The 23,438-nt window shown below is 40.0% G+C and overlaps 1 protein-coding gene across 1 annotated transcript; it reads left to right on the top strand.

Moving 5' to 3' along the window:
• Nucleotides 1-1,639: 1,639 nt before the first annotated feature.
• On the top strand, nt 1,640-9,572 carry LOC142105300 (lecithin retinol acyltransferase-like). Its single transcript, XM_075189507.1, has 2 exons — nt 1,640-2,260; nt 8,870-9,572. Exons 1-2 carry the CDS (start codon nt 1,727-1,729, stop codon nt 9,020-9,022), a joined length of 687 nt encoding a protein of 228 aa, XP_075045608.1. The 5' UTR covers nt 1,640-1,726; the 3' UTR covers nt 9,023-9,572.
• Nucleotides 9,573-23,438: the final 13,866 nt, after the last annotated feature.

Raw genomic sequence — 23,438 nt, 5'->3', positions numbered from 1 at the left:
AGGAGGGAAAACGGTATGGGACTGTTTTTCAGGATTTGGGCTAGGCCCCTTAGCTCCAGTGAAGGGCAATCTTAATGCTTCAGCATACCAAGTCATTTTGGATAATGCTATGCTTCCAACTTTGTGCCAACAGTTTGGGGAAGACCCTTTTCTATTCCAACATAACTGTGCCCCAGTGCACAAAGCCAGGACTACAAAGACATGGTTTGGAGTTCTGTGTGGAAGAACTTGACTGGCCCGCACAGAGCCCTGACCTCAAGCCCATCGTACACCTTTGGGATGAACTGGAATGGAGATAGCCAGCCAGGCCTTCTCGTCCAACAACAGTGCCTGACTTCATAAATGCTCTACAGAATGAATGGACACAAATTCCCACAGAAACACTCCAACATCTTGTGGAAAGTCTTCCAAGAAGAGTGGAAGCTGTTATCGCTGTAAAAGGGGGACCAACTTCATATTAAAGTATATGATTTGAATACAATGTCATTACAGTCACTGTTGGTGTAATGGTCAAGCGTCCGAATACTTTTGTCTATATACTGTATATTGCAACAAAGGGAGGGGTTTGCCACAGGCATCTGAGAGAGGAATGAGCAATTTGGCTGACAGTCTGCAAGTAAAAGGCTGCAGGCCAAGTTGCATACAGGTGTAGCACTTGCACCTAGGTTTAGTTACATACAGGTCTGGGACATGTATTAAAAAGTAGAAGTAAGAAATGTATTTTTAACTTATATGCCTTGAGTTGTCTTCCACAGCAACAGCTTAAGGCTGACAAGGTGTCTGCAATCAAAAGAGGTTACAGAAAATCTACAGGGAACTCCTGTGTTGCCTGTCCGTCAAGCCAAGGCTGTGAGAGGAGTCTCACGTATAAAAACCTAGGTTGTGCACTTGAGCGTGGCGACCGCTGTAAACTAGAGAGGGAAGCAGGGTAAGTGAGTAAGGTTTCCTGGTGTTGTCCTGACAAAGAAGTGATGCTGTGTTTATTGTGAAAGAACAATAAAAGCACTTAATGTGAAGCAAGAAGTTGTCCATTGCGTGCCTGTATCACAAGAAAGGTGCTCTAGCCACAATATATATATATATATATATATATATATATATATATATATGGGTTAGTTGACTTTTAACAGCAAACTGTACAATTACAAGCGGTCTACAGTATATATTTGAACTGGTCTTATAAATCTGTCTCTTTAGCTCCTGGGACCTCCTTATTACATGTTATAAGGACTGTCTGTAAAGCTGCAATTTCATTAAAATAAAAAGGAAAATGATTCAGTCTGGTTTCTGTGCTACAAACGGGATTGACCAAATTCTCAGCAGAAAAAAGGAAGTGGAAAGAAGTTAAAGCCCTCCAGGTCTGTTTAAATGCAGCTTTCAGAAGCTTTGTGATTCATGAATCACCCTGTTATATGCTGTGGAAAATCCCTGGTCTGGGAGAGGGAGTGCCTGTTTTGTGCACTTACTTTACAGCAGGCTAAGGAAGAAGTGCCACTGCAAGCTCAGTGTTTATGTCTAGGGGGTTTGTCCCAGTGATACATAAACAAATCCCTCTGACTGCTGCCAAATTCCTTTCAGCCAATCATGACCACTGTGCTGTGATGTCACTTCATAACACACAAACCTTATAAATATTCTTCAATTTAAGTAGCACAAGGCATCTCCCACCCACTACAAGTTCAAGTTTCAATTACAGCAGGCAGACTGAAAGCATAAGGTGAGGAAGATGAAAAGCCCTCTGTTAGACTTGCTGTTCCTTTTTCTGGATAAATTATATTTTGTTGCCAACTTTAAACTCTTTAGTATGCCAGATGAAGGTCAGGAAGCTACCCATTATCAGGACATATCCATTTTTAAACGAGGAGACTTATTGCAGGTCTCTAGGACACTGTTTGTTCACTTTGGAATTTATTTGGGAAATAACAAAGTTGCCCATTTGATGCCAGACATCCTTCCTGCTCTTTCAGACGACAAGTGTCTGATTGAGAAAGTCGTGACCAACAAAAGACTGATCCTGGGTGTTCTGGCTAAGGTGGCCAGTATAAGAGTGGACACTGTGCAGGACTTCGCCTATGGTGGAAGTATAATAGTTAATGAGATGGACAGCGGCTTCAAGACAAAACCCCTTTCTAATGAAGAAGTGGCCCAGAGGGCTGAAAAACTGATGGGATCCACATCATACAGCCTACTGTGGGATAACTGTGAGCACTTTGTCACCTACTGCAGATATGGCTTCCCCGTGAGCTTTCAGACTGACAAGGTAAATTAAAATGTTACATGTAACCATTTAAGGTTTTGTTTTACATTTTCAAATGTTGTGAAAATTTACTGATTCAAAAATAAATTTTTGTTGTGTAAACCCTATGTGAACTGCTTAATTTGTCTACAAATGACTAATTACCTGATCATTTTCTGTGTGAGCAAGACAAGAAAAATTACTTCCCTTAGTGGGCTGTAAATACTAGACTCAATATCATAGGTTAAATCCCTTCAAGGTATGGAAACTTTAATATTAATAATTGTGATTTTTTTTTTTCGGGTATAGCAGATACATGTATTTTAAATATAATTATCTTTTGACAATATGTAAAGACAACATAAAAAGCTTCTACCACTTTAAAACACTAGAGCAATCGATAAATATGCAAAATGGCTCATAGTGATTAGTATTAATAGTTCTAATAATATTAGGCAAAAGTCAAAGTGTGATTATACTTTCTAAGGACACTTGGCTGCAGGGCAGGTGCAGTTATCAATATAGGAAGCTGTGATCTATAATATTACACAAAAAATAATCACAACATTTATATCAAATAACAGAATAAAACCTATTCTGTGAATGTCATGCAGCATGGAGAAGTGGTACTGTGCGAATGGACAATAATGAAAAACACTAACAAAATGTGCAGCAGAAATCCCTGAATATTAGGGACAGTGGACAAGCATGTTGCTGACTTTATTATTATTATTAATTTAAAATCTGTGACCCATATCACATTTCCAAAGGGAGAAATATGCTTAATTTAACATGCTATATGTTTTACATTGCAATGCAGCTGGTAGAACTAGGTCACATATAAGATTAAATGAGATGTCAACCCATGCTTATATATACCCGCTGCCCCCCAACTAAGAGAAACACATGGTTCCATATCAAGAATATTCTCTATTCAAAAGATACTTGCAGCACTGTGGACACCCTTGTGTCTATTGTAGCTTATTTAACAATATACATAAAGAAAACACAAACACTGAAGCTGATAGGAAACAGTGTGATTTTATGCATTTAAAGCCAGTAGAATAGTAAAAGTATTATATTGATCAATACTGATGAAGGGATACAGGAGAAAATCAAGTTGATTAGTTACCTGTAAGTCACTATTAATAGTGAAACATCACTGAGGGCACTTTGCTCCTAGTGAAATGATAGGCTGCGTTCTCATGAATACTTGTTCAGCCCACAAATGGCTGCATCCCCTCTCTGTAGCACAATATAAAGGCTGTAATTTGATTAAACTGGAGTAGTCTAGTTTCCTAGATAAATAAGTATTTTAAGGACATACAGTACATATTCACTAACTGGTTATGACTGTGTTAGATAAGTCAATTATGCTTACTTGTTGTATACATGGGGGAGTTTGTTTCACCAATAAACCAATGATGTTACAAGCCAGAAATGCAAAAACTTCTTGAAAAATGACAGTTTCCAGCACAGCAGATAAACGTTGACCTATCATCACTATATAAATCTACACTTGTTTAGAAAACAAGTGTTTTTTGTGCGCTGACAGTTCAAAACAAGGAAGTGTCTTTTTATGGCTTCAACAAAGCTACAGTGACAGGTTCCTTCCAATTGTCTTTTTTAATGACCAAGGTGTCTCCCACCCACTTATTTGCAGAGCACAGATCATGTGCCAGCATTCTCTCTCTGTCTCATATGAAACACTTGGTATGGAACACTTGGTTTGTAAGGTAGACTACAGGTGCCAAGCAATGTATTGAGCTTATTGGCTCTGAAGTTGCCAGAAAATGCAGTTCATAAGACATTTCTTTTGCTTCCAAAAGAAATAGAAGAAAACCAAATCTGATCTCAGAGGGTTTCGGTAGACACAGCTCTTTTATAACCCACGTCTGTAGACTCACTATTCTTTACTCATAAAACTCTGTACTTCACAGGCATCTGCCTCACTCAGTAGCTTTATTTTAGAAATTGGAGCCAGTACAATAATTATATGCTTGCTTAATAATTTCCACAGTGCTTTATAGCAGTATGTGATTATAGACTGGGCCATGTGCATCCATTTCTACAGTTTTCCCTCCTCTAAGCTGGTTCACCTTCATACATCCTACACTGTGTAGGTACTGAAGGCACTACACCCAGTATGAGAAGCATCACCTGAAGTACACATGCTCAACATCCTGATACATGGCAAGATTAAGATATTTAGAGGTTTCTATATCAAATAGTGGTGATATGAAGTATATTTGCTTATTGCTATCGCAGCAATAGAAAATCTTTCTCTACGCTATTTATCAATAAATGTTCGCCACACATGCCCAGTGTAACTGGAAGCCTGAACTTGGGCTTCCAGTTCCACTTTCTATAAAAAATAAAAATTATTCTTCATATTTTATTAAAAAAGGCTTTATTATACAAAGGGCTTTTCTCCCTTTAATAAATAGACTCTTTAGTTTCAGTGCAATGACTAAGGCTGGGTGCACACTACAGAATTATCCGACCAAGTGTGATCAGCAGCCGATTCATACGTGCACACTATACATGTTTTAAAAGATTTACCCTCACATCTGTGCTCTTCATCTGTCATAACCGTCAGCTGAAAAGATCATAATTCTGTAAACACTATGGAGATCCTGATCATGAGTGTGTACACACTGTAGGATTGGAAGGCGGTTGGAACTAGAGATGGTCACTGACCCCCGTGTTTTGGTTTTGGATTCGGTTTTGGATCTGGATTACCGTCGTGTTTTGGTTTTGGTTTTGGTTTTGCAAAACCTCCATTGCGTGTTTTGGTTTTGGTTTTGGTTTTGTTTGGTTTTGTTTTGCTATTTTTTGGGAAAATCCATGTTTTTGGGCCTAAATTAACCCAATTTAGTGCTCCAACTGTTTTAGAGACAAGTAATCTAATTGTTGAGGTAATAAATCATCCCAAAAAACAGTTTAATTCTTCGTTGGTAGGCCTATTCTACACACAAAACAGATTGTCTTCCTCTCCATCTATGCATATTGGCAAGGCAGCCATCGTCTTTGAATGTATATTACACCCTACACTTATAGTTAAATATGTAAAGAAATGGAAAAAGCCAGTTTGGTTTCTGTCTCTCAAGGCCCCCCTCCACTTGTATAAAATACCAAAAAATTCAGCCATTATAGACTGTACAATATTAATTGACATGGAGAAAGCCAGTTTGGTTTCTGTCTCTCAAGGCCCCCCTCCACTTGTATAAAATACCCAAAAATTCAGCCATTATAGACTGTACAATATTAATTGACATGGAGAAAGCCAGTTTGGTTTCTGTCTCTCTAGGCCCCCCTCCACTTGTATAAAATACTAAAAAATTCAGCCATTATAGACTGTACAATATTAATTGACATGGAGAAAGCCAGTTTGGTTTCTGTCTCTCTAGGCCCCCCTCCACTTGTATAAAATACTAAAAAATTCAGCCATTATAGACTGTACAATATTAATTGACATGGAGAAAGCCAGTTTGGTTTCTGTCTCTCTAGGCCCCCCTCCACTTGTATAAAATACTAAAAAATTCAGCCATTATATACTGTACAATATAAATTGAAATGGACAAAGGCAGTTTGGTATCTGTCTGCATCAGATCCTCTCTCCACTAGGAGTAAAATAGAAAACTATTCAGCCGTTATATAATCTAGAATATAAATAGAAATTGAGAAAGGCAATTTGGTATCTGTCTGCATCATAATCATCAACATCATCATTAGCGCCCTCGTCGCCTACACAAATCTCCCCCTCATCCTCTTCTAATTCCAAAGTGGCATCCTCAATTTGGGTATCACCGGCTACACTCGGGCTATTAAGGCACACATCAGCAGAAGGCTCACGATTAGACATCCCACTGTTGGATGGACTCTCCACAGGGATTGTTATCATTTGTGAATCAGAGCAAATATTCTCCTGTAATGCCTCACTGTTATCTTGCAGCTCGGCTTTGACGCGTAACAGTAGTTGTGCACCAATTGTAGGCTGGGTAACTTTTTGGGATCTGCCACTAATAGCCAAAGGTGAAGGCCTCATTCTCTCTTTGCCACTGCGTGTGTAGAATGGCATGCTTGCAATTTTTTTTTTATCGTCACTTAACTTTTGCTCAGTTACACTTCGTTTTCGCTTCAATACAGTAAATTTTTTTTTGGTTTTTGTTTTTTGCACTAATTTGAAAACACTCTGTTGTTTGACATCGCCTTGGCCAGATGACGTACTGGGAACACTAACATCAGGACTGGTGACAGAACCTGGTTGCTCATTTAGATCATATGTGGACTGCTTTGAATCCATTGCGTAGATACTGCTGACAGATATGACTTTTGACAGCCAGAAATATTAATGCACAATTAGGGAGGACACCCCAAAAACACTGAGGAGTGCTAAAATTTATTGAGTAGATACTGCTGACAGATATGACTTTTGACAGCCAGAAATATTAATGCACAATTAGAGAGGACACCCCAAAAACACTGAGGAGTGCTAACATTTATTGAGTAGATACTGCTGACAGATATGACTTTTGACAGCCAGAAATATTAATGCACAATTAGAGAGGGCACCCCAAAAACACTGAGGAGTGCTAACATTTATTGAGTAGATACTGCTGACAGATATGACTTTTGACAGCCAGAAATATTAATGCACAATTAGGGAGGACACCCCAAAAACACAGAGGAGTGCTAAAATTTATTGAGTAGATACTGCTGACAGATATGACTTTTGACAGCCAGAAATATTAATGCACAATTAGAGAGGACACCCCAAAAACACTGAGGAGTGCTAACATTTATTGAGTAGATACTGCTGACAGATATGACTTTTGACAGCCAGAAATATTAATGCACAATTATGGGGGACAACCCAAAAGCGCTGGGGAGTGCCAAATATGAAGAAAAAATAATAAACCTCTATCCTCCTCTCTGCACTAGCGATTTTGGTTAGAGCAATTGCAAGAACAATATTGTATTCTTTCTCTGTCCCTGCTCTAATTAGCCTATGACTACACCCTGCTCTCTCCCTCTGTCAAATGGCGATGGATTGCTGTGGAGGCGTGTATTTATAAAGTTGAAGTATCGCGAGAACCGAGTCCCGAGATCCGACGACGTCACAATGACGTTCGGCCTCGATTTGGATTCGGAATTGGCGGGAGAGTACCGAGCTGCTCAGCTCGGTACTCGGATACCCAAAGTTCGGGTGGGTTCGGTTCTCGGAGAACCGGACCCGCCCATCTCTAGTTGGAACGATTATTAAACAGAACAACCATGAAACTTTCGAACGAATTTCGCTCATCATGCAAGTGTACACACTAATGCGGTATTGGGCCAAACGGTGTTCATTGGCTGTCTGACCTGATAATTGGCTAAAACATCTGTAGTGTGTACTTAGCCTAACTTACTGTCAGTCAACCAACAGTAAATGGATTTCATATACGTACTATTAAGTGGGGCAGCACGTAGCCAGGTTCCAAACAGCATTATTTGCAGTATGTAGCAAATACAACACGAAGAGTTAGATTCCTTTTTTACAGAAATAAACTTAGTGTAGATTCCTATCTAAATGAGGTCACCATGTGACAGTAGGTGGGCATAGACAATTTGATTAAATGTGCACTATATGAAATAGTAATGTTGCAGAATTTACTGTACATATATGTCCTATTGTGCTTAAATGTTTCTTTCGTATCTAAAGTGCGCTCCTGTACTTTGATTTGTATCCTATATACCAATCACAGCAGTGTCGCTCCTTTCCATATATTTATTGAATAAGAGTATACAACATACTTGCCTACTCTCCCGGAATTTCCGGGAGGCTCCCGAATTTTGGGGAGTGGCGACCAATGTAAACTACTCTTCTTCCCGCAATCGGCAAAATTCATGGCATTAAATGGAGTTGAATAGCAGGGGTGGGGCTTAATGACACAATTAAGCCCCACCCCCGCTATTCAATGACGCGCAATGTCACCACACCCCCCTCCTACCCTTTGTCACATGACTATCTTAAAAGTTGGCAAGTATGGTATACAAGCCAAACCTTCCTCCTTCTCTATCCTCTACATACTATTTTCCAGCAACCTATGATGTCTGGAGAAGATCTTGTCAAGTTAGAATGTGGTCACGACGCATATAACTTAATGTGGGCTTTTCATGTGATATCTATTTCACACAGGATGGAATGACCTTCCTCTGATTCCCCAGTCTAAAATGAGTATTGATCAAAGTTCTGAATATCTGACTATTAAAGGAAAAAAATAATAATAATTCGGGTCTCTAAGGTGAATAAACAAGCCACAAGCCTTTATTTGAATGACAAGTGGCAAATTCAGTAGTTTTAGTGGCTGTAATCAGCTGTTGTGAGTGCACACTCACATTCCAGCACTTACACATATCTGCAGTGAGGAACATGTTTCAGTATTAGTTATGCTGAGCTCAGGGGTGGACACACATGGTATAGGACAAGCAGCTTTTTATCATGATTAAAAAGTATTTTATGAATGAAAATGGCAATATTGTTATGTGATGTTATTGTTCATTGTTTATAAAAGGGTTTATCAATTAGTGTATTTTTTTCTTACTGATTAAACTGTAATCCCTCTAACAAATCTTTATATTATTTTCTAGTTTTGTGAGACTGTCAAGAGGATTATTAGAGATCAGAGGAGTGTGTTTGTTTCTGCAGCTTCAGGACTTGTGTTAACTCTCTGCCTGGGATTGGATCCTTCCACGACTCTCCCCTGTCTTCTTATAACCTTCACCCTGTGGATGGCAAGCTAGAGGCAACCACCAATCTGTACTCTGTATATAATACATCTTGTAAAATACTTTATTTATAATAAAACTGTTACATAAATGTGTATGACAATCAAAGTAAAATTTACTCTGAAAAACATTGTTTGTAGAAAAGGAAAACATTTGTACTGCAAAAACAACCATATGAAGACGTTTGCCTAGTTTTATCTAATGTTATACAACTCATACATTCAGGGGCAGTCAGGACTGCTATATCTGAATGATTAAGTATATTATCCCTATCTACATATATATGAGTTATATAAAGTCAATAGGTTGCTTAATTATTTACCCTTTTTTGTTGGTTCTCTTAATGTACAAAGAAAACTCAGCTACCATTATACAATTAGAATGTTTTTACATTGTGATGTTGTGTATTTAAGGCAGCAACCCCTAAATAGCAAGTTAAGTACCTTTTAAGCATGCATCTAATAGTCATTTTTTAACAGTCCTACTACAGATAATGATGTCCTTTTCAAAATCTCTCTAGGGGGGAGACAAGTATATCTGTCAGTCACCCACATACACACACAGACTCACAGCTCTCAGCATGTCATGGTGAAAGAGGGGGGGGGGCACAAGATTTTACAATGCACAGTGCAGACAGAGCTCAGAGGGGAATTTTAAAGCTTCTCTGCTCACTACATCATATGCCGTGTGACAGTGGTTACCATGGTAGTCACATGGCACTGTGGAAACTCTGCAGAATTATAAATCATTAATAGCAGTCTGAAGAAACAAACCAAGTAGAAATGGCAATTACAAAGTTTTTTCTATTAGCTTCCCACAGAGATTTATGTTAAAAAATACACATTTTTATGGGCTTATTGCTTTTTAAGAAAAAAAGTGTTAATGTGTTATTACTTCTTAAAATATGCACTTTAACCAAATACATTTCTTCCTAATTACTTTGTGTTTGAAGGAAATTTTTGAAATTTTACACATTTCCTAATAATTCCTGATGTCGGAATATTTAATATGATAATGTGTAATATGAGTCTGTCAGTGTGGCTGAAGTAGCATTTTCAAATATGTCCCATTAATTGATATTGTTTATATACTTTTTATATGCTTTCTCTATCATCTAGTGACAACTAGACAGATTCAGGCTCCTTAGTAGGTTATAAGGAAATAACTTACAAAATAGTTATGGGAGACAGATTAAAGTAATTGAACCAAATCATTTTTGTTAAACTATCCCTTTAATGGAATAAATTCCCATCTTTTAATAACTATTTCTTAGTGTAGCACTTCTGGCACTATTACCTGAGGACTAGACAAGACAGGGAGAGGAAAGATCTCAGCACTGGAGAAGAGGTGGTGTGGAAGGTGTGTAGTGAATGTGGCATCTGATTGGACAGTATTCAGTATACACCTACAATCTTAGCAAACTGAATACCTAGGATTACTCCATCCCACCAGGACTAATAACTCCTCTGTTCTCCCTGCTCTGAAACAGCATAATTCTGTGGCTTTCTTCAGGAATGGTGGGGATTCCGTAAGAATAACAGCCACTAAAGTGTTACCATAAGAGTAGTTAGAAATCTTTAGAACCCATTTAAATTCCAAATTTAGAATCTGTGCGCAATTTATTTTCCATCCACTGATATAGCTCCTATTTATGTTCTAGTTTTTCACTAAATATATATGCAAGTAGCTTTATACCAGAATCAGGGCCGGATTAACCCGAGGTCTAACTGGGCTAGACCCCAGGAGCCTCGGGCATCTGGGGGGCCCTCCAGCATTCATCGGGTCGGGGGCGTCCCCACCCCAGGCTCCGACTGTCAGCTGGTCAAGGAGAATGGAAGATAGCTAACAGCAAATGTTATGCTGTTAGCTGCCTGCTGTCACTGTAGTGCTTTCGCGCCACGCAGTAATCTCCTTACTGAGATCTCATGAGAGTGAGACTATGTCTCATAGTCTCACTCTCACGAGATCTCCTCAGAAAGGAGCTTACTGCACACCACGGAAGCACTACAGGGAGTGACGGATGAACGCCTGCTGCCTGCAGACAGTGAAGAAAGTACAGATCAGGAATATGAGGTGAATAATGCAGTGTAGCATTATTATACAGATCATACTTCAAAACGTAATATGGCTTTTATATATATATATTTATATATATATATATATATATATATATATATATATATATATATATATATATATATATATATATAAATTATTAGGCATAAGATGAAAGTTAACTGACTGGAGAGAAAACATACAATTTTATATTTTTGTAATGATCTCACTTTAGATGTCTGTGTTATATATTTAAGAAATACTACTCTATGGTAATTGAACTCATATGTGATAAAGGGATAATCAGAAAAAAAAACCTGTTTGTCATTACGTTTCACTGTATTGTTTGGAATATATTATTTAAAGTTTGAAAATATATAAAAAAAATATATATAAAAATGTGCTAAAGTGTATAGTAATAATCTGTGGAGTATTGTGGTATTGGTGAATGTGGCTGTAAACATAAATATGCATTATTGATACAGTAGCTGGGCCCTACTGATTCCAATCCCATTATGAACTTTCGGCTGTAAGGTTGGATAAAGAGACAACCACTACAACCTATTTTCTTACGCCACTTGTATCTCTACTTCCACTAATCAGTATTCTAGCTATGTCACACAATAGTCTGTACTCTATAGTTAGTGTGTTCACCAGACACCAGGCTTCTATTTCCACCCTTAAAGGCTTTCCATCACTTAACTATCCTACTATTCTTCTTTTACTACCAGGTGGTCTAGTGAATGCAGAAGAGAAAGGTAAACTATACTTAAAGTATAGTAAGTTGCTTTTACAAGAATAGAAGCAACTTATATTCAAGCAATATATTTGAAATTGTATCTGGTTATAATGGTAGGCATCAACATTTTCTTGTGCATGTGCCAGTATTTTTTTGCTTTGGATTTACTGCTGCATGGGGAGACTTATACTTAGGAATGGAAAATCGCCATTGGCAATGCTAGCCAAGTAGGCCACAATCCATTTTGAAAACACACCACATACTACAATCAATCCTTTATGCAACTAAAGAAATTTGAATGGCAAAGGTATTGCAGTAACAGCCTAGCCTAACTGTCCAATTCCAGTACCGTGCATTATCACTTCAAATGTTTCCACTTGTTAAATGTGCTATTTAAACTAGCTGAGATGGAAAATATGTTACTACTTATTCATTACTGAGCATTCTGTTGTAGAAGTTCATAATTTATATTCTAAAATAAGTTTTGAATTTAGGAATACCTCTGAGTGATGCCAAAACAGATTTGCAAATTTAAAGAGTGATTTAGTTCAATATCCTGCAATTTTAGGTAATTATTTTAAGAAGACAAACAAATTGAAGCAGCAGAAATTTGATAAAATCTTACCTTACTTTTGGGTACGTACCCAACATCTTGGTGGTGACCCAGATGGTATACCTTAGGATTAGTGAACATTTATTTTAATGAAGATGTCATTTTTTTTTAAATAAAGGTGGAATGGTTAGAATTTGTTGTCATAGCTAAGCTAGTTCATGGATATATGACTTGAGCACTAGAAGAACCCTGGAAGTGGAAAATTAATACCACCTTCAAGAGTCATAACATTTTACACCACCTCCAACACCAGGTATTAATGGGGTTGGGTAGGTTTTATGATCTGTCCCTACTGAGAAAGGGTTGGGGGTAAGGTTACCTCCCTCTACCAGCAAAAGTAAAATTTTTGGAGGGCCATAGCACTGTGTTATTTAGTGCATTTCATTCCACCCAGACCCTGAGAATGGAGATAGACTATTTAGTACTAAGGTGGAACACGTACTATGCACCTTCACCTATTTGGCATAATACTTATTTTTACTTTCCCACTGAACCATAGAGACCCATGATTGGAGTCTCTTGTTTTATTGTATTTCCCTCCCCACAACACCAAGGGCATGGTTTACATATTATTTGTTTTTTAAGAGAGTAGGTTTTTTCAGAGCGCTGTGACCAATATAGTAGAAGTTCCACCAGGGGCGGATTGGGAACTCAAAGTGGTCCTGTAAATAATTCTGAACATGGCCTCATGTAGCCGGTACCAAATAGGCGGGCCAATAGTGGGCGACCTTAGCACATCATTAGCCCTAGCCAAATCAGTTTTAGGCAAGGCAAATGCAAAACGCAAGGTAGGCAGAGTCTGCCTGTCACAATTGGTGCAGCAAACAAATAGCAAAGCATTGCATTGGTAGGTGGAGCAAACACAAGCATGTCAGCAGTCAGCACAGGGTGGACACAGGTGTACTGAATCTATTGACTTTATATATATCTACTATATAAATGCCTAGTGGCGTGTGTGGGAAAAAAAAAAACAAGCTGCAGCGCCACCTGCTGGGCAGAGTTATACACTGACCTATATATTTCTTGAAGGAGAAGTGACAGTTGGGAGTGGTTGGTGGTTGCCAGGGGTGACAGTGGGGAGTTTTTAACACCTTAAGTAGCTTTGTGAAGGATGTGGCGATGAAGATGAAGGATGAGGTGATGGAGAAAAATGATGAGGTGGTGACATGTGGACAAAACCACGTTAAAAAAGGGCACTTGCGTCGGGAAGTAATGCTCTTCCCCTGAGGAGGCCTGGGCTAGGCCCAAATGCATGACAGGAACCTTTTTAACACCTTAAGTAGCTTGATTTGACTAGAATGCATGAGTATCATGCACGGGTTAACTTGTGTGTATATATATATAAATAAATAAATATATATTATACACTATATACTATATGGACAAAAGTATTCAGATGCTTGATCATTACACCAACAGGGACTGTAATGACATTGTATTCAAATACATAAACTTTAATATGGAGTTGGTCCCCCTTTTGCAGTGATAACAACTTCCACTCTTCTTGGAAGGCTTTCCACAAGATGTTTGAGTGTTTCTGTGGAAATTTGTGCCCATTCATTCTATAGAGCATTTATGAGGTCAGGCACTGATGTTGGATGAGAAGGCCTGACTCATAATCTCCATTCCAGTTCATCCCAAAGGTGTTCGATGGGGTTGAGGTCATGGCTCTGTGCGGGCCAGTCAAGTTCTTCCACACAGAACTCATCAAACCATGTCTTTGTAGTCCTTGTTTTGTGCACTGGGGCACAGTCATGTTGGAATAGAAAAGGGCCTTCAACAAACTGTTGCCACAAAGTTGGAAACATAGCATTGTCCAAAATGACTTGGTATGCTGAAGCATTAAGCTTGCCCTTCACTGGAGATACGGAACCTAGCCCAAACCCTGAAAAACAGCCCCATATCATTATCCCTCCTCCACCAAACTTCACAGTTGGCATAATGCAGTCAGGCAAGTAATGTTCTCCCGGCATCCGCCAAACCCAGACTCGCACATTTGACTGCTAAACAGAGAAGTGTGATTCATCACTCCATAGAACAAGTTTACATTGCTCCACAGTCCAGTGTTGGTGTGCTTTACACCACTCCATCCGACGCTTGGCATTGGTCTTGGTGATTTAAGGCTTGCATGCATCTGCTCAGCCATGAAAACCCACTCCATTAATCTCCCAACACACAGTTTTGTGCTTACATTAATGCCTGTGGGAGTTCGGAACTCTTCAGCTATGGAATCAGAAGATTGTTGGTGATTTTTATGCACCATGCGCAGTCATTGACCCTGTTCTGTTTACATGGTGTTCCACTTCGTGGTTGTGTTGCTTTTGTTCCCCAACGCTTCCACTTTCTAATAATGACAGTTGACTGTGGAATATCCAGCAAGGATGAAATATCACGAACCGTCTTATGGCAAAGCTGGCATCCTATCACACCAGGCTTGAAGTCACTGAGCTCTTCAGAATGACCCATTTTGTATCACAAATGTTTGCAAATGGAGATTGCATAGCTAGGTGCTTGATGTTATACACCTCTGGCAACTGGTCTGATTGAAACACCTCAATTCAATAATTAACAGGTGCGGCCAAATATTTTTGTCCATATAGTGTGTGTGTGTATATATATGTATAAATATATATATATATATATATATATATATATATATATATATATATATATATATATATATATATTGTGGCAAAGAGGCTTATTTGTCACACCTTTTCTGCCGCGGCTGGTGGAAGGTGTCTTGGCGCCCTAGACAAAGTTTCAAACTACCGTACCCCCCGCCCCAACACACACCAAACAAATACCCACTTCCCAGACCCTCACAAACTTGATTTTTGTAAAAAAAATAAATAAAAGAAGATAAGCCTTACCTCCACCAGCGGTCCAGATGCAGTGATGTTTCATGCAGAACACTGTCCAGACTCCACTGCTGCCCAGTGGCAAGCACAGGATTTCTAGAGAGGAGGTATCCAGGTGTTAGATTTCAAACAAAAAACATGTACCTTTATCACACTACTCCCCCTGCATCACAATATGGCCCCCAAAGCACCCCCCCTGGTTAACAATGCCCCCCACCCGCAGCACACTGCCCCCCCTGGTTAACAACGTTCCCTTTTGAAGAGACCGGCCCTCCCCTGCTTAACAATGTCCCTCCCGCAGCACACCACCCCCACCCTGCTCAACAATGTCCCCCCCTGCTAAACAATGCACCTTCACCAGCACACCGCCCCCACCCTGCTCAACAATGTCCACCCTGCTAAACAATACCCTCTCCCCCGCAGCACACCGCCCCTACCCTGCTTAAAAATGTCCCCCCTACCCTAGCACACCTCCCATTCGCACACCCGTATTTTTTTACTTACCTGCTGGACCTTTTCTCCATGCTGCTGCTCTTCTTTGCCGCGTTGCTAACTAACTGTCGGGACGTGAAGATGACGTGACACCCGACAGTCACTGATGGGAGAAAGGCGAGAGGTGGCGATCAATCACTCCACCCCCGCCATGGATCTGAAGCTGTGCGGCGGCCATGGAAGCTAAACTCAGTAGCATTACACAATGTGAAGTATTGCACTGGCGCCCCCGAGAGCCTGGCATCCTAGGCAGCTGTCTAACGCTGCCTAATGGTAGCTCCGGGCCTGTTTCCTGCATAGGGACAGATGAGGTCCCAGGGAATCTTCAGAGAAAGGCTGCATAAAGGGTTAAATCCTTGCAGAGTCAGACTCCTGGGCTGCACACACAAAGGTGGTATAATGAGGTAATTAGACCAAAGGGAGGGGACTTGTGTATTTAATCCTGAATTGTGCACTTGTTAGGGGTGATTGATGCTGAACTAGTTGGCCAGTTATGAGAGATGAACTATGTTTAGTTACTATTAGAGTCATCAGGAGGTGTAAGCAAAAGGTATTGCTTACTGGTGTCATCCTGACAAGAAGTATTACCGTTTATTGGGATGCAAACAATAAATGTCTGTTTTATTTACAACAAGACATTGTCCATGTTGCTGATGTCTGTACAGTGCTCTTTCAACAAGTCGGGTCAGAAAGTGTTAAAAGTGCTACAAGAAGGGTGCTTTTGTGCTTGTGGGATCGCCAAGGACAGCCAACGCACAGCTGTCCACCCAACCTCCTGATGCAAAAGGTGGTGAGGGGAAGATATTGAATGCCACTGTCATACACCAAACTGTTTATTAAGCTGTCCGTTACAGAGAAGAGATTTCTGGATTGCTGAGAAAGCAAGTATTTCCTGTTATGGACAGAAATATATGAGCAATGTTACTGGAACTGTGCTGTGTCTGTTGTTTTGCAAAAGAAACCAAAAGTTTTAAAAATTGCTGGCCATTTTACTGCCATGCCTTGTTTGTTCTCTGAACTGTTAGTTGGGTGTGGTCCTCAGAAGTCTGCTGTTTACCTGTATGTGCAAAATAAAGCACCTGTTTGTTGTTCTAATTACCTGTGGAAAGTGCTGGATATGTGTAAAGCTGCAAATAGAAACAAAAGTAATTGCTGCCATCATAATTTTTCTTACTCTAGCCAAGATGGGCAAGAAAAAGAATAAAATGTATCAGAAAGAAAGTGTACAAACAGGTGTGACTGAAACTGATTCCCAGCAAAGTGTGTTAAAAAAATTGCATGGTACTTTGCAGAATGGAAAAGAAGTTGAAGAATATCATGCTCTGTTTAAGCCTGGTGTAAGTTGGGTCAGAGTATGTGGCCAGGAAACAATATGATTGTTTGGGGAAAACTTTTGTAGAAGATTATGTAGGCATGGCAGAGTATAATCGCATGGAGAGGACTTTTAGAGAAGAAATCTCCTGGCTGGAGAAAGAGTTGAGAGACTCAAAGCATCATTGTGCTGAAAAGGTGAAAATCCAATAAGCTATTTCTGAGTCCCTGAGAAATAAATTACAAGAATTTTTTGAGGCAAAAGAGAGCGCATTAGAAACTCTTAAAGACATAGTTGCAGAGAATGACAAAGAGTTTGCTGTGCTGAAAGAAGAGCTGGTCAAGGCTCAGCCCGAGGTCACTCCCGGTGCTGTTCAGCACGAGGTCACTCCCAGCGCTGTCTGGTCTGTGGAACGTCATGGCGCTGTCTGGACTCCAGGCTTTCGTGTCTTGCATTAATGGAATTGACCTGTGGTCGCTATGATGATGATGATTCAGTACTTCGACCACCAAAAAAATCTTTAATGCTTTTCTGTGCCATGACTGGATAATGGATGATACTCACAGGCTGGGACTCCGAGTAGCAGGGTAGGAGGAGATGACCTGAGATGGAAGAGGTGGCCACTATACTGCCTGCATGTTCTATATTACTGACAGTGGCTGCAGTGCAGAGAGTGCAATACAGTATTGGGGGGAGAGGGGAGGTTTGTAGGCTTATCAGAAGAACTTTTAGGCTATCAAATATCTGCAATCAGTGACATTGAACATGCAGGCAGTGTATTATCCACCCTTGCTTTGCCTCGGGTCCTCTCCTCTGTGTCCCAGCCTATCAATCACATAAGCCACACACCCCCAGACTAAACAATCATGTGTGTTACTGTACATCTATTATATGTCTGTGTGTGTGTGACAGGCGCCGTTCCCGCAGTTCCGCTGCTGCCAGGGATGGTCGCCCGACTCCTTCCAGCCGCAAGCGTCCCGTTGTCTAGCAACGGGATGCATTCTTCCTTTCCCGGTCGCATCTGTGCACATGCACAGTTCTGCCTCGTTGCTTAGCAGTGGGGATGCTTTTTTTCTATATCAGCGGTCAGTGCTTTCACTGCCCGTCCAAATTAGCCTATGGGAGCTCCTTCCTTTGGTGCTCCAATCAGTAGCTCTCTGCATGTATTTAAACCAGCCTCTGGCACCATTTTGGTGCCAGGGTATTAGGCTCACTCCTGATCTCCAGCATTCCTGTTCCTGCAATTTGTTCCTTTTATGCTATTAACTCAGTTTGTTTCTGGACTACTGTTTTGGACCCTGATTTGGTACTGTTCTGGTCCTCTGGTTATATACCTTGGCTTACCTGACTTCGCTTCTGGCTCCTGATTTGGTACTGCTTGTCCTCCTGGTAACAATTTCAGCCTGCCTGACTATCCACTATTCACCTCTATCTCGCTGGTGACTGTTTCAGAGAACCGCGACCTGTGCACCCCCTGTGGCTAAGTCCACACCTCCTTGCGGGGGTCTCTGGTGAATACCATGGGTGTGTTTAGACTCCACGCCTTTCTGTACTGTAGCCTCAACACCGGCAGATACCATCAGACTACCATTGAGACAGTGTATGTATATATATATATATATATATATATATATATATATGTGTGTGGCTGTGTGTATACAGTATGTGTGGGGGGGATGAGTGTTGACAAGGTGTGTGAATGTGCTAATGGGTGCTGGGAAGGTGAAATGAATGGATTAATCAGTGCAGGGGGGGGTTATTATGTGGTGAGTGGAGGTATTACTGGGTAAATAGGTTGGTGGGTGCTGTGTGGAAAGATGTTCAATTATGGGAGCTGATAGAGTAGATGAAAATGTTATTTGGTACTGGGAGGGTGAAATGATGATAGAATGGAGAGGAATAGGTTAATAGGGGTTAATGGGCGATTGATGGTTTTTTTGAGGGAATGGTTTCATAGGGCGCTAATTGATTTGTGATCACGTATGTCAGTGTGTATGTCGGTGTGTATGGGAAGGGAGAGTGTCCTACGATCTGGTGACAATGAGACCGATGCTAACGTTTTAAATCGCTCGGAATCATTCGCGCTCTCTGTTCTATTGTTGTACAATTTACAAAAAACAGTCCATGGGAAGTGCTGCTTCCCGGTCTCGTGTGTTTGCCAATGCTTACTGCAAATTGTGATAGCAAAATGAGTGGGGCTCCTAGGAAAGAAAAAAAAAAGTGTTTGCAAGAGGAAAATGTATGCAGAACAAACATGGAGTTAACTTCATTTTTGGTAAACAGAAACGACAACAGTTGTCGAGTTCAAATAAAGCTGTTATAGCTTCATCCCCACATACCGGCCCACTTCGACCACTGTGTTTATTAATATGGTGTGGACGGACTTTTGATCCTCGGTTACTCTGTTAAGTGTTTGCATTTTACGAATAAGATAGCTGTAGGACTTTTATGACCTCATTTAGTTTGTACCCCATTTTACTGTTTAAACTCCTCTCTCTAGTTTCAAATATTCTACAGGTGCTACTCAGGTCTTCAGTGTTTTGTTTTTCTCTTTCCTTCTCTTCCCCCTTCCCTCTGCCCCTTTTCTTTCTGTCCCTTCCCTTCTCCTCTCTACCGTCTCCCCTCTTTCCCCTTTCCCTTCCTCTCACCCCTCCCCTTTTACTTTTTCTGCCTTCTTCTCCTTCCTCCTCCTTTTCCATAATACTGCAGTTTTCTTTATTGTTATCTTGTAAGCTTATATTTCACGACTCCTTATTTTTATCGCTTATTCATTTTAACCAGCAACAGACACTTTTTTTTGTAGTTAAATTGTTTGATTGTAAATAAGAAGCTTGGTTAAGTCAGAGTGTAAGACACAATCTAATAACATTTTGCTCCACTGTATCCAATTGCTGGTTTTATTCAGTTTCCTGAAAAAATATCCCCAGTCACTACACATACAGACTCCTCCCATTACAGTATGTCTCACACACACGCGGACTGTACCACTTCAGAACACACACACACACACGGATCATACAAACACACATCAGAAGATACTGGACAGTGTCTATACTGAAGTCCCACACTTTCATAGTAAGTAATGAAACTTTCCACCTCAAAGATGTTAAAGAGCTATGGCTGCAGTCCAGCTTCCGACATCCTTGCTGGACACCATGGGTTGGGATAACTACTCTGCAATATACTCTTAATTGAAGTTTAGTTTAAGATCGTTTAGTGCATCCTGGATATATTTTATACAGTTGTAAACTAACAAAAGCATTACAATTACAAACCTGTTTATAGAGCAAGGTTTTAGGGGGCCAATAGATTACAACAATAAGGGGCATATTCAATTCTCGGCGGAAACTGCAAAAATCTTGCGGCCCGCGCACGATTACCGTTATTACGGTAATCGTGCATGGAAAAAACGTTAATACGGTAATTTACTCGCTGGATTTCAGCTCGCAGCTCCCTGAGGCGCGAGCTGAAATCCAGCTACATATTACCGTATTAACGGTACTAGTTTTTCTGCGGCGCGGAAAAACAACAATTGAATATGCCCCTAATAATTGGATTAGAGAAGGTAAAGGAAACTTTCTCAGATAAGTATTCAAATGTAGATGTAGAACATTAAGAGTTACTAATCAGTCCAAATATCAGGGAATTGCCTACATAACATAAACATTTTCCTCCTCATTCATATGGATCTCTTGCTTCAGGCTGTTGTCAGAGATTGCAAAAGAAGGGTGAATTACGGCCAGGTGAATATTAGAAGTTTGACAAGGATGGGAGGATGTTTGCATTAGCTTCTTACAATCTGCAAAAATATAAAAATGATAATATTTAAGTTCCAAACTCATTACAGTTAGTGAACATCTGGCATGAAAATAACTGAGCAGGGAGGGGGGTGGGGTGCAACTTTGGATTTTATAACATCTGAATTATTTTTTATATATTGCATTATTATATTTATATGTTATGAGATGTGCTGTAGGTAGGGTAAGGGTATTTTCATATTTGCCGACTTTTTCAAGACAGCGTTCAGGAGATGCCTGGGGGGAAGTGGGAGTTTCGGGGTGGAGCTACGCAAATCACACAATTTTGTCCCCGCCTCGTGACGTAATCGCGTAATTTTACAGTGGTGGGCGGGGTCAAATGTCATGATTCTCTGTGAATCATGGCATTTTGGATCTATTTCTGCCCACTTCACTAGGGAGTGGGCAGATACGGGAGGCTGCCATACTCTCCTGGCAGACCTACCTGGAATCTGGGAGTCTCCCGGTCATTTCGGGAGAGTTGGCAAGTATGGGTATTTTTGCAGAATACTATTCCAGAAAGAACCCAGTGTTGCTAGTAAACCAAAGAGGTTCTGAATGCCGCATTGGAGCCAACACGTATCCTGTATGGCATCTCTCTTCACTAGGCCAGAAAGGGACAGTCGGGAGGTAGCCACAAATGGATTTGTCTGGTGCTTTAGATAGTTGTGTTATGTAACATCCTCTTCTGTATGCATGCCCTTCAGTTATCAGCTTCCAAGATATTGACCCCCTTGGTTAAATTCTGATGATGTCATTTTCTATATTAGATTGATTGGCCTGGCTGAGCTGCTTAGTTTGTTAATGAAGACATCATCATCAAAGCCTCCTGATATCTAGTTCCCATTGCATGCACCGGTTTAATGTTTTTGCATTTGGTAAGATCTCAGTGAGAGATTCTGGTTCTTGAGCCATATCTGGATTTGGTCAATGACCGTTCCAGAGAATTGTACCCAGCTACCATGCCATTGGTACTTTGTCTGGATGAGCAGCATACTGCATGCCAAACTATAAATCTATGCAAGTGACTCCTACCCCTCTGCCTTGCCCATTGCTTTACCTTGGAATAGCACCACAGATACGGACTGGTGGTAAATACAGAACAACACTAGTCAAATATTTTAGAAAAATAGAGTGCACATTTCCATCTTAAGTTGTAGTCAAAATAATTGCCCAACCTGCTGATAACATCTTATTATATTTTATGCCTTTAGGACCAGTATCCACCCCAGCCCAGTGAGCTATTTTCTGAAACAAACCAGCTGGCAGTGTGATATTTTATTGTGGAGGTATTTCTTTATGGCTATAGTACAAATGCAGTCAGGTAATGCAAAGAAAGTGTTTATATGTATAAGCAAAATGCCAAAGTATAAACATCTGTGACATACAGATACGGTGTAACAAATGTTTACATTAATAAAATTTGAGTGGATTTAATTATATTAATAGATAGTAAATAACTTGGCACCCATAACATGTCTGAATAGATCACAGTTAATGTAACCTTTTGGTTTCCTCTGAAACACAAAAACAAAACAGCTTTGTTTTAGAGAGAGAATTAGGTCTAATTCACTGTAAACAATGTCTATAGTGGGTAAGTATTTGCACAGGATAACTGAGAAGGAGGAAGAGAGAGGATTGAGGCAATGGAGAGGAGGAACCTTGGTACATCTGGGAGATGATAAACAGTAAGTGCAACAGGGAAGATGGTTTTAGTGCACAGGAAAATAGATAGTTTGCAAGGACATATGTACAGTGTGTGAGGCCTGTAGTGATTGTTTTAGTGCAGTGTATTGGAACATTGTTGTGGGTTTAGCACTCTGTATAGTGAGATGTTTGTGTTTTAATATATGTTTGTGTTTTGTATAAAAAGCAACATTGATGATTTTGTTCAATCTGATAAGTTTATAGCATTTAAACATGGATAAGTTTGGTTCCCTCTCTCACTGTCTGCTGTGTGTCATATCCTCTTCTAAGCAACTCTTTGGTCATCATTTGTAAACATGACAAGAGAAAAATCTAAAAATTTATATATATCTCATATCCACTATACACAAATCGGACACATTGATACAATTATCACTGTTTAAATATGTTAAAACTGATGTATTAGAAAAAAAACCAAAACAATATAATCTGTACAAAAATAAATATAGTTCCAAGTTTAACCAAAACAGATGTGTCAGCATGTTTTTTCTTCTTTCCTGTTGACAGATTAGCTCATCCCAGCATGGTATACATTTCAAAGATCTGGTTGACCTTTAGGGAATTGATCAGAAGAAGTTGATGATGACAGCTCTCCTTCTAATTCTGAGGGTCGGCATTGATTAGGAAAAGACAGAGATCAGGTGACCCCTGGGTTAACCATTCTCACTGAGTGAGCGGCCTTCAAGGCATAGGACAAAAATCTGACATAGAGAAAGTGATCAGAAAGTGACCGCATTTTAAAAATGTTAACTTTAACGAGAAAACATGACCAAGAGCTTAAAGCTGGAAAAAAGTAAAATTAACACAAAATCAGTATTCCTTGTAGAAGCTGTGCTTGTAGAAAAAAATAGGTGG

The sequence above is a fragment of the Mixophyes fleayi genome, chromosome 1, assembly GCF_038048845.1.
Source record: "Mixophyes fleayi isolate aMixFle1 chromosome 1, aMixFle1.hap1, whole genome shotgun sequence".
NCBI lineage: Eukaryota > Metazoa > Chordata > Amphibia > Anura > Limnodynastidae > Mixophyes > Mixophyes fleayi.
Note: the sequence above shows the minus strand (reverse complement) of the source record. Positions and strands in the feature narration are given on the sequence as shown.

What these genes read in the sequence shown, in the direction of transcription:
- LOC142105300 (XM_075189507.1), top strand. Translation starts at nt 1,727, where the DNA reads ATGAAAAGCCCTCTGTTAGACTTGCTGTTCCTTTTTCTGGATAAATTA. An exon ending in TGAGCTTTCAGACTGACAAG is followed by an intron (nt 2,261 to 8,869) that starts GTAAATTAAAAT and finishes ATTATTTTCTAG; the next exon opens with TTTTGTGAGACTGTCAAGAG.